A 12030-nucleotide genomic window follows, 5' to 3' on the forward strand; every position below is an offset into this window, starting at 1 on the left:
AAAACTTACCAACCACTACGAACGACACGAGCAATTTTCCTATTCAGTAAATGACGCAGATTAGCTTTTGAATCAGTTGTTACCTGGCGTTGAAAAGATTTGGATTCCATATCTTTAGCCCAAGAGTAGATTTGGGCTCGCACATCTAATCACCCAATCAAAGGAAATTAACGTCATCAAGTGCAATAGGCCTTCGACATTCAACATTTTCGATTGATAAGTCGGTGGTATAAAATGCTACCGAATTACGCTCCCGGAGCTGAGTTGGTTTTCATCAATCATCCCGGGAGGAGCAGAGCATATTTATTCAAAGGAATACCCAAGAAACCCGGAAAAGGTGGGCAAAAAAGTGCAAAGTGTTTTGTGGAGTACGTTTTCAGCCGTGTTGCTAGTAACTGCTTCTAAGTAACAGTGTGAGAAGCTCGTTAATTCCGGCCCGTTTTGAGTGTTGTGATTCTAGTAAAACAAACTCTTGTTACTGCAGTCTGAAAAGACGATTCATATGATGCGTTAGCTTCTGTCAACTTCAACGGAACTTCAAACGTATTCACACGTGTCGTACGTGAAAACCATCGTTTTTTTTAACGTTGTGCATGAATAATTTCTTAGGAATGAAATTGAGCTAATGCTGGTGTTCGAAGATGAGTTGGTTTTAGTATAAGTTTCATTGTGTAGGGCCAGAGGCGTAGTGAACATTTCTGGCGCCCGAGGCGAACTCAAAAATAATCGCTCGCTCCAATTTTTTAACAAACACCATAAAGACGAACACACATTATTGAATTTTCCTGTAAGGTTATCTCAAGTAACATTTTCAATTTTTTTTCTGCATCCGGTTTCTGGACTTGAATTATGGACCTGAATTGGGAGTCTGGGTTCTGGACCAGAATTCTAGGACTGTATTCTGTATCTGAATTCTGAACATGAATTTTAGTTCTGTATTCTGGAGTAGGATTCTGCAAATGAATTCTGGATCAGAAACTGAATTTTAGACTTGGTTCTGGTTCTAGCGTCTGATAATAAATTCTGGACCTGGGTTCAGAGCTTTAATTCAGGACCTGGATTCTGCATCTGATTTCCGGACCTGTGATTGAGACCTGAGTTCTGGAAAGTAGGATTCTGGACATGAACTCAGGAGCTGAATTTTGGACACAAATCTTAGATTCTGCATCAGTACTTGGATTCTGGAAATGTATTTTGAACATGAATTCTGGAACTGGATTTCGGACATGAATTATGAAATTGGACTCTGCACTTGGATTTTGGAAATGAATTCTGGATCTCAATTCTGAACATTAACTCTGGATCTGAATTTTTGGGTGTGAATTCTACACGTACACTTTAGACATGCTTTCTGAGCTTATATTCTTAACTAATCTTCGGAGGATCAGAGATCTATCCTGGATCCTGATTTTGCAGACTTAAATTTGATTACTGAATCTCGGCAAAAAAATGCCGAAATTTGCTGAGCTGAGTGCTCGGTAATCGACTCAGCAAAATGTACCTTATGATAAAAAAAGAACCGGAATTTTATTAAAAAACCTGTTTTAATCCACCTAGTGGTGTAATGATGCCTTTTTCATGTATATAATATTGTGGTATTCTATTCAAAAATTTTCTCTTCGATTTTTGAAAGAAACCAAGAGATTGTTTGTGCATAACATACAGAATTAAACAGTGCTTTGATTGCGTAGAAAACGAAGTGGGTTCACTATTATATGCACTTCCGACACCGGAACCCGAGAACCGGTATAATCAAAGTCGGTTTGTACGGCCACCAACTAACATGACATACAAACTCTACTAGTAGGGTAACAGAGGTATTTTGGCCCACTTTAGGATTGATTTTATTTTGGCCCACTTTGTAAAAATATCCATCAAATGTTGAAATATCTTTGAAAACCCCTTCCGCAATGGATAATTCAATGTGATTAGCTTCAGATTGATGCAACATGGGTTACTCAATATCGATTAAATCCATAAAGTTTGTTAAGTGGGCCAAAATATATGAAGTAGCCAAAATACCTCTGTTACCCTACGCACTCTAAATGACGATTTAAATGTTTGTTGCATCCGTAAATATGCAGTAATTTTTGGTAGGACCATAAGATCTTTCAATTGATCCTAAGATTGGGAATAACGGTCTAGAGTCCAGTGTAGAAAATTTTTTACGTTTTTTGTTTCGCCGGTTTAAGTGACGGTGTACAATATTTAACACACTTTACCCTATAACTCCGGAACCGGAAGTCGAATCTGGATGAAATTCAGGAATTCCGTATTGGACTACGAGACCTTTCATTTGAATCTAAGTTTGTTAAAATCGGTTCAGCCATCTCCGAGAAAACCTAGTGAGATTATTTGACACACACACACATACATACATACATACACAGACATTGCTCAACTCGATGAACTGAGTCGAATGGTATATGACACTTGGCCCTCCGGGCCAATTTTCACGAGTTTTAGAAAATATTTTTTTTCGTTATTTACGATTCTCATACTACTGAAAATTTGATCGTAAATTGCTAAACATAATTCCGATGGTATAGAGTTAAAATGATTATGTTAAACAATTTTGGCTCATTTTGAGAAGGCGAACCAGAGAAAAATAACACTTCTTCCAAATAAAAATCGGTCCCGCTGTCGAGATATGGAAGTCATGCGATGTTGATAAGGACTTAAACATTGCAAGTTAGACGAAACCCTTCGATTGTTTTTTTTGTGTAAAATCAATTGATCTCAGTGAACATATACATTACCTTACCTAACAGCTATAGGCCTGGGGTGTCCTTTGCTGTATCAAGCATGCGTCTTCACATAACTCGTTCCATGGCTGCTCGTCGCCAGCCACTCAAGGCACGAATGCTTCTGAGATCACCCTCCACTTGATCGATCCACCTTGCTCGCTGCGCTCCTCTTCTTCTTGTACCAGTCAGATTAGATTCAAGAACCATTTTCGTCCGACATCCTTATGACATGCCCAGCCCATCGTAGACGTCCGATTTTAGCTGTCCGTACGATAGGTGGTTCTCCTAGCAGCTGTTGCAATTCGTGATTCATACGCCGTCTTCACGTTCCGTTTTCCATCTGCTCTCCGCCATAGATGGGCCTCAGTACCTTTCGAAAACACTGAGGGCGCGTTGGTCCTCAGCCAACATAGTCGAGGTCTCGTGACCATAGAGAAAAACCGGTCTAGTGCGCGTTTTGTAGATGGTCAATTTCGTGCGTTGGCGTACTTTTCTCGATCGAAGGTTTCTGAGTCCAAAGTACGTACGATTCCCTGCCAAAATACGTCTATGAATTTCTCTGCTGATGTCATTATCGGCGGTCACCAGTGAGCCCAAATACACGAACTCGTCAACCACCTCGATATCGTCACCGTCTATCAATACTCGTGGTGGGAGGCGTAGTGTTGCTTCTCTAGAGCCTCTTCCTCTCATGTATTTTGTTTTCGACGCATTTATGGCCAGTCCGATACACCTAGCTTCGGCCTTCAGTTCGATGTATGTTTCCATCATATTCTCAAGGTTACGTGTCACAGTATCAAATCGCCAGCGAAGCCAAAAAGTTGTACGGACTTTCGGAAGATCGTGCCACTCGTGTCGATCCTCGCTCTTCGAATCACACCTTCCAAGGCAATATTGAACAAGATACAAGAGAGTCCATCACCTTGCCGTAGCCCTCTCCGAGATTCGAAGGGACTCGAGAGCGTTCCAGATACTCGCACATCACTCTATCCATCGTTGCTTTGACCAATCGCGTCAGTTTATCCGGGAAACCGTATTCGCGCATTATCTGCCATAGCTGTTCTCGATCGATTGTGTCGTATGCCGCTCTTTGAAGTCAATCAATAGGTGATGCGTGGGTACGTTGTATTCACGACACTTCTGGAGTACTTGTCTTATCGCGCATATGTGATCCGTAGTGGCGCGAGCTCCAGTAAATCCCGCTTGGTACGGCCCTACGAATTTTTTAGCTATTGGTGACAGATGACGGCAAAGGATTTGGAAGAGTACCTTGTAGGCACGGTAATTGCAACAGTCTAGCTTATCGCTCTGTTTGTAGACGGGACATACCACTCCATCCATCCATTCCTTCGGTAGAATCTCCTCCTCCCAAATCTTAGAAATCATCCAGTGCATCGCTCTAGCCAGTGCCTCTTTTCCATGTTTGAGCAGCTCGCCTGGCAACTGGTCATTACCCGCGGCTTTGTTGTTCCTCAGCTTGCCGATCTCCTCACTTATCTCCGTCAGATCAGGTGCTGGGAATCTGTCGTCGGCTGAGCGTGCACCCAGATTAATTCCTGTGTCGTTCTCTGTATCCTGTGATTCGCCATTCAGATACTCGTCATAGTACTGCTTCCACCTGTCGATCACCTCACGTTCGTTCGTGAGAAGGTTACCACTGATATCTCTGCACATTTTGGCCTGTGGCGTGAAGCCTCTACGTGAGCGGTTCAACTTCTCATAGAATTTCCGTGTATCATTTGCGCGATACAGCAGTTCCATCGCTTCGCGATCTTGGTCTTCCTGGTGGCGCTTTTTCCTACGGAAAACCGTGTTCTGTCTGTTCCGTGCCTGTCAGTATCGTTCCTAGTTCGCTCTAGTGCGGTGTTTCAGCATCCTCGCCCTTGCTGCATTCTTCTCTTCGACCAACTGCTGACATTCGCCGTCAAACCAGTCATTTTCTCGATTCGATAACCTCGTACCTAGAACGGTTGCAGCTGTGCTACTTACGGCGAACCTTATATTCCTCCAGCCGTCTTCAAGAGTCGCCTCGCCAAGTTGCTCTTCCGTTGGTAGCACTAGCTCCAGTTGTTCCGCGTATTCCTCTGCAGTACAAATGCTTCCTCGGGAGGCTGTAAAGTTCACGTATCGTTGGCCGTTGTCGTTTGTTACCTCGTGCTGGCTCTCCAGCCCGATCACAGGCCTGTACATTGCCTCCCGGCCTGCTCATGTCGCCGATGACAAGTTTTACATCCCGCCGTGGACAGCTGTCGTAGGTTCGTTCCAGCTGCGCGTAAAATGCTTCCTTCTCGTCATCGGGTCTCGTCTCATGTGGGCAGTGCACGTTGATGATGCTGTAATTGAAGAAACGGCCCTTGATCTTCAGCTAGTTGATATCTTGTGACATATAAAAAGGAAATATTCATTATTACTAGTGCATACAATAAAAGTAAAAGCATTATTTAAGTCATCTATGGGTTTTGATTTTGAGTAACCGGAGTGTTCTTCCAAAATTCCTAAAATGGATGCTTCTCGCTCTCGAAAACCAACAACATTCTATACCCTTAATTTCAAAGCATTTCGTACTGAGCGTTTCTTCCGGAAGTGAAAGTGGAAATTTCAGTTCGATTGGAATAATGGCATTACATACTTAACACAATATCGTCACTTATCGTTGTTGAACTTGTGGTAATTCACTTGCAGACGCGTCTATTCAATGAACGAAACCCTCAGATGAGTTTTCATGCTTTGATTGGAAACCATAAATCATAAAACGGCTCTTAGCCAAACCTCAAAATAACACATGTTGCATAATGAATTTTCCATTCTTTTCTCGTCAGTTTTATTTCCGAATAGCCCAACTAGTTTATCTTCTAATAGAAACCCTTTTACAATTGGTTCTAGCGGTTGTAGTGAGCCCATTTCTAAAAAAGACTTTTATCTAGATCATCTACCAAAAACATCAAGAATTTCAAATAATGCAATGATTAATTGTATTAGTTATATGTTATATTCAACTACTCCTTCGTTGAAACCAAATTCTTGTGATCCTATTATGGAATTCATAATTGAGGACCTTTAAATGAAACATAGATTTTTTGAACAAATCAAAACATATTCTGAATCTGTACTAGTCCTCAGAAACCCGCTTCCCTGCAAACGGTGGATGAAGTAAAGGTCGATAATTTTATCATTTTGTGAGTCCTATTCAAATCTATATCTTACACAAATATGAACATAACACAAGTACTGTAGCAAGATGACATTACTATAATTACTATTACATAACAGACTATGATGGAATTAGGGCAATCATTACCAAACTTAAAAAACTACAAGGATCAGCCCCATGGGGTTGTTCGAGTCATTGATGTGGAACAAGGCAACCAAAATTTCTAATGATCTACAATCAAACAGTTCAATCAATCGTCACACTTTTGAATTCGCAAATGCATGAGAGTCTGCTTAGATTGAACTTTATTAGGAACCAAAACCGAACACGCGAACCCAGAATATAGACTTTATTTGTCGTGATTTGTATTTGTTTTGTAGCCGACAAAATTAAACCAATAGCCCAAATGTATGCAATTATATGTTTGTACACGATACGGATATCGATATTTAAGCTTGCGATACGGATATCGATATTTAAGCTTCTCTTCGCCAAACTTGTGTTCAAGTTTTGTATGCAAGCAGTTATTTTTATAGCGTTTCTCTACCATTACAACCATTCTGCGATTTCGGTTGAAGCGAGTTTCTTATTATTAATCGAGTTCATCTTATATAAATTGGAAATTAATCTAATGCACTCCAAATTTACCGTGGGGTAGTTGTCAATTTCTCAGGCGAAACGACATAACATGGAATTTCATCCGAACTTGCATGACACAAGATCAGAGCATACCAATTAAAGCTTCAAATCGTTTTATGACACTTTTTGCCTTGCTGTCTAGCAACAACCTACCTCTAGCATGCTACGCGTAGGACTGAAACGTTAGCTATAATTTCGCTTCTATTTATAGATTCGCGTGCTTCCAACAGCTTCGCTTTTGCAACGATTGACCAATCAGAGCAATGCTTTCCTATTGATATATTGTTTACTCCTTCAAAACCGTCGACTATGGCAGGGAAATCCAGTATGCCGGAGATTTTTAGCAGACAAAATACGACACTGCTAGCTATTAATAAACATTTCAATGATACACAATTAAAAATACATGCCTATGAACATTCAAATCAATACGTAGAAATATTTCCAATCAAATGGTGACATAATATTAATAATTTATATAAAATTAACTGAGCTGTAATTGTTCAAAACCTGACCACATTTCTACGTGTATTTTTCTTGAGTTTCTAGTTTGCACGCCTATATAGAAAACAAAAATGTGTTCCACATTAAAAATTATGGATATTGTTTTTTAAAGTAATTTTTGCAGTGGTAAACCCTTAAAAATCGTTGGATGAAACATGGAGTGTCGGCCCAATTTCCAAAAGGATAATGCAATATAGAACCATGTTTTGGTTCGATTATACCAAATTCCCGACTTTTTCCCGGTTTATCTGGTCACTTGCCACACTGATCATGAGAAATGTATCAGATTTAGAACAAAAAAAAATTACCGAAGAATAAAAAAAATGATTTATTTTCCAGGAATTTCATAATGCGGACACTTGTCCTCATCGCACTGGTCCTAGTGACTGTGGTTGCCGCAGGAGTGCACCGTCAAGTCAAGCCAAACAAAAAAAATCAACGGGACATTTTCCTACAACTGCTGACGAGAAGTGCTGCACCAGAGCAACCACGCAAACCGACAGCAAGTAACACCCCCGACAAAGCGGTGGTGGTTGAGAATTTCTTCACTACGCAAGTCGATCACTTCAATCTTCAAAACACAGAACAATGGACGTTGCGATACTTTTCCGTCACCGACTACTATAAGCCCGGAGGACCCATCCTTATTTTCCTGGCTGGATATCGTCCACTCTATCCGCAGATGATTGACGAACAGACACTTCTGTACGAGATGGGACGGGAAATGAACGGAGCGGTATATGGTTTCGAGACCCGGTTCTACGGAAATAGTCGGATTACCGAGTATGTTAATGATTTCGCATGTTTACTTAGGCTTCTTTAAATTTACCATTTCCTTATTATAGGGATGTGAGCACTGAAAATCTTAGACTGTTGAACGCCGATCAGGTACTGGCCGATTTGGCTGAATTCGTGACATATTTGAGAAATGAAGTCCTGGAGGATCCTACTGCTCGAGTTCTGGTTGCTGGAGCCGAGTATGGCGGTGGTTTAGCGGCGTGGTTCCGTATCCGGTATCCTCATTTAGGAAACGTAGCTTGGGCTTCAAGTGGATACATGAATGCTATCATGAATTTCGAAGCCTTTTCGGAGGCTTGGGGTGAAACGTTGATCAACCACGGTAGTCCGCAATGTTACAATGAAATATTTGTTGCTTTCCACGTGATGCAAAATCTGATCGATCTGGGAAGAGCTGATGTGCTGTTCGAGAAGCTCAATATTTGTCACGAAATTGATCCGGAAAACGAATTTCAGGTGCAATATCTGTTCTTTACTCTGATGGGTTCAATAGAACTTTTCACTATTGCCAGAAAAAAGTAAGTCCAACATTCGAAGCATATTATTTAACCGATAACATTTCTGATTCCTGCTTTCTATTGTAGTCTTGATGATTTTGCCAGTGTGTGTGAGGATATAACCAGTGCAGATGGAGATACCGCAGTTGATGCTTTCGCTAACTGGTTCAACAACAGATGGGGTGATGATGATGATGAATGTCTAGTGTCGGATCCGGAAGTGACTGTAGAAAAATTGCAAAACATAGAATGGGATTCGCTCTCCAATCTAATCGGTGGCCGTCAGGCGTTGTATCAGGAATGCAGTGAATTTGGTTGGTTCTTCACCACGGATTCACCCTTCCAGCCGTTTGGTGATCGTGTCAATATCGAATTCTTCATTGAAATGTGTCGCCGAGTCTTTGGTGAATGGATTACTGGTGAAACGATCGGCCGAGCTGTCGATCGTGCGAACAATCGCTTCGGTGGTGCCAACCCGGGGTCCAGTTTTACACATTTCGTCAACGGAGGAGCCGATCCCTGGAGGACGATCAGTATTACCCGTAACCTCACGTTGGATGCCACTTCAGTTGTAATTCCCAATCAACTGGGTAGTGCCGATGTATATGCCACTTCTGAGGACGATGCCCCTGAGCTTCTGGAGGCTAAGCGTAATTTGAAGGCAAAGCTCGCTGGTTATCTGTTTCCAATAGATCCTTTTGAAAACCCGTAAAAAACTACAATACTACCGATGTGTATTTGGCAGTGTATTATAAAGTAATAAATTTATAAACATTACCACTAATTCTTCGGATATTATTCTGATCTCAGCCAAACATTCCACACCGTTGTAGTTTTCGTTAGATGCTGAATCCACCCTAACTGCAGTTAAACCGTTTATTTGATGCCAGTTTCGAACCTAATTGTACTGAGAACAGATATCCAAGTAGAGATTTCAATGTGTTTAATCAATTTATAAAAGTGATCAGCAAGTAGCATTCAATCTATAGAGGTGCTTTGAGCAGCTTCGTAATCCCTTATGGTCTTCTCTTGGTAATTTATGCGGTTTTATTTAAAAAAAATCACTTATATGCTTTACACAGTGAGAATCCGATTGAGCTCCCTGAAAATTGGAAACCCAAGCTCATCAGTTTTTTTTCTTCATTTAATTGTGCTTTATTAGTCATCCTAAAACTAATTACAGTTACTCAATTAGGAAGAAACTACGAACTTTTGAATTAACTCCAGTCATTAGGGTATGTGCAGACTTCTCTGCAAGCTTATTGTTTTTATTGAGAGAAGTCTCTCTTCACGGGAGCCCAATACCACTCGATAGGTCGCAATTCTGGGAAGTTAGGTGGATTCGTCTCTTCCAGTACAACATAGACTCCATTCACTCTATACCATTCCAAAACATCATTGGCGCAGTGACAAGATGCCAGGCCAAAACAGAATAGCGAGGGAATATCACAGCTGTGTAGAAATGGTCACAACACTTCTTCAGGCATTCGTCGCGGTATATTTCCTTGGCCGTGGACGTGAAGGCGTATGGATGCGAGTGCTGAGTTCGAAACTGGCACCGATCCATTTGGAGGCGATGTCACCGAGACCTGCGAAATCGCTGTTTGGCGTATCAACTGATCCGGAGACACCAAACGTGCTATTCCAGTCGCTGGTGCTACTCCTCCAATCGAGGGTCGAGACGGCATCAACCCACCAAGCTTTGTTGGAAATTGCGGAGCAATGATTGGATGTCGAGTGCCCATCTGTTTACGCAGTAGTTCCAATTCGGCCTTCAGCTGCTGTATTTCTAAATCTTGTTCTTTGATCCTTTTCTCTTCCTAAGCTAAACTTTGATGTAATATTTTCCGCTCCATATCGAACTGATGAGCTTGGGTTTCCAGTTCTGCCTCCATCCGTAGTGAATTTTTGCTTTCCTCCTCTAGCCCTTCTGCAATAGTATCAACCCGCATTTTTTCCTCCGACAGAATCTGTGCCAGGTCCTCACTGGGCTTACGTTCTTCAATGTACTTGATTATAATCTTTTTACGCTCTACCAGCAACAGCAGCACAATTTGTTTTCGACGGTTTTTCTCCGCCTCGAACTGCTCCTCAATTTTTTTCACCTCTAATTCCATTACTTTCCGCTGTTCCTTCTCGAGGTCCAATTCCTGTTTCAGCCTTGATCGTTCAATTTCCAATCCGTACGTGATATCATCACCTTGAGCGGTGGTATGCTCGTGTTTTCGACGTTCTTCTTCCAGTTCCTGAACAGTCGCATTTCGTGTTCGGAATGAGCTGCTTGGATGGAAGACTGTCGACTGGCGATGTTTCCACTAGAAGCAAGATTACCCCGATAGAGGGCAGCATGGGGATCATTTAAATTGGTAGATTTGCTATATCGTGGTGTACTCAGTAATTGTTTAACCTTTTCCGTCTTCAACACAGCAATGACTACGTCTCGGGCTTGTAGCTCTCCCTCCAGATAGCTAAGAAGCTTTAGTAGATCGGTTTTACTGAAATACATCTTTGGATTGCGCTTCAGTGTGTCACTGGTTAGTTTGATAGCTTGCAGATCAGCTTCTGTGAATTTGGTTGGTGGTTGATCGACAATATGTCCTGAAGCATCTTCGTTTTTTTCTGAACCAGTCGCCTCTGCCATATCTTCCGTCGTGGTCGTCGTCGTTGTCATCGACGGCGGTGGAGATGACGGCTCTTCTTCCTTACTACTACTGCTACTTTTAACACGTTTAGATGGCGACAAAAGCTGTACCTTTCGGATAGAAGCAGTGTTCATTCCAAAATATACACTGAGACACCATTGAAAATGACAACACCTCTATACTTATCACACTTTTATTCAAACTAATATTACAATGTCCCTCTTTTATATGTTTGATCCACTGTTCTACGACCATTTCACCACCCTTCAAGTCGAAAACATGAAGGTCGATTGACTGGACCGGAGTATATATGTAAAATTGTTTGTTTGAAGATACTTAGTCCTTGTCGTATGGGATTAAGAAATAACCCAGAGAAGCTGCGTCAAAGTCATCGACACTCCTGATTTCAACTGTTCCTAATTGCTAGATTGTATAAAAAAATTGTGTTCTGTTTTAGGAAAAACTGATATATGAATAATGAGTTTTATGAGCTGCGCTGAGCTGAAGTAGATCGCCCGTAGTTGCACTTCGTGATTGACCGATTGAGTAGAAATGTACAATGAACCAAGAAAATGAAGCTTGGGAGAAGCAAATCATTTTCACTGTACATACCCACTCATTCCAACTTTTTATTAAATGATCTATAACGACGCTGATTACGACCAAAGGCTGTGCTACTGAGGGAAAGGAAAAAAGTTTGTCCGATACTCGTTGTTTCTAGAGACCGCGGGTACCACTGTATCTCCACGAGTATCACGGGATAGGAGATTTGTTAATATGGAGGGAAAGAGATCCAGATATTTTTTGGTAAACAATATGATCTCAACAAAACCTGAATTTCGATACTCAGGAGAAATATAATAAATAAGAAAAATATAAAAGGATCGATCTGAAAGAATAAAATAAAAACACTCGCTAATGGGTCCGCTGCAGACCAATCCTAGACCTTCAGTCTGAATGACACGATCGACTTGTAAACTTTCACACATTCCATAGAAATCCAACAACACCGACAATGACATGCAGACGGCGCTTCGACCGGTTAACAGGTT

At 41.4% G+C, this 12030-nt stretch overlaps 2 protein-coding genes across 2 annotated transcripts; one reads left to right on the top strand and one right to left on the bottom strand.

The window, feature by feature from the left end:
- The first annotated feature begins 242 nt into the window (after positions 1–242).
- On the top strand, positions 243–9120 carry LOC131432428 (thymus-specific serine protease-like). The gene is made up of 4 exons (XM_058598676.1): positions 243–337; positions 7381–7824; positions 7887–8357; positions 8424–9120. The coding sequence occupies exons 2-4, from the start codon at positions 7391–7393 to the stop codon at positions 9046–9048; spliced, it is 1530 nt and encodes a 509-aa protein (XP_058454659.1). The 5' UTR covers positions 243–337; positions 7381–7390; the 3' UTR covers positions 9049–9120.
- A 682-nt stretch (positions 9121–9802) lies between these two features.
- On the bottom strand, positions 9803–11112 carry LOC131428595 (CTTNBP2 N-terminal-like protein). The gene is given in 2 exon segments (XM_058592640.1): positions 9803–10590; positions 10593–11112. Coding segments are annotated over 2 exon segments (1308 nt in total).
- Positions 11113–12030: the final 918 nt, after the last annotated feature.

This window comes from Malaya genurostris, chromosome 2 (assembly GCF_030247185.1).
Source record: "Malaya genurostris strain Urasoe2022 chromosome 2, Malgen_1.1, whole genome shotgun sequence".
NCBI lineage: Eukaryota > Metazoa > Arthropoda > Insecta > Diptera > Culicidae > Malaya > Malaya genurostris.

Excerpts from the sequence above, each read along its gene's own strand:
- LOC131432428 (XM_058598676.1), top strand. The coding sequence starts at position 7,391 with ATGCGGACACTTGTCCTCATCGCACTGGTCCTAGTGACTGTGGTTGCC. Across the intron at positions 7,825-7,886 it reads GGAAATAGTCGGATTACCGA|GGATGTGAGCACTGAAAATC; the intron begins GTATGTTAATGA and ends TCCTTATTATAG. Across the intron at positions 8,358-8,423 it reads TTCACTATTGCCAGAAAAAA|TCTTGATGATTTTGCCAGTG; the intron begins GTAAGTCCAACA and ends TTTCTATTGTAG.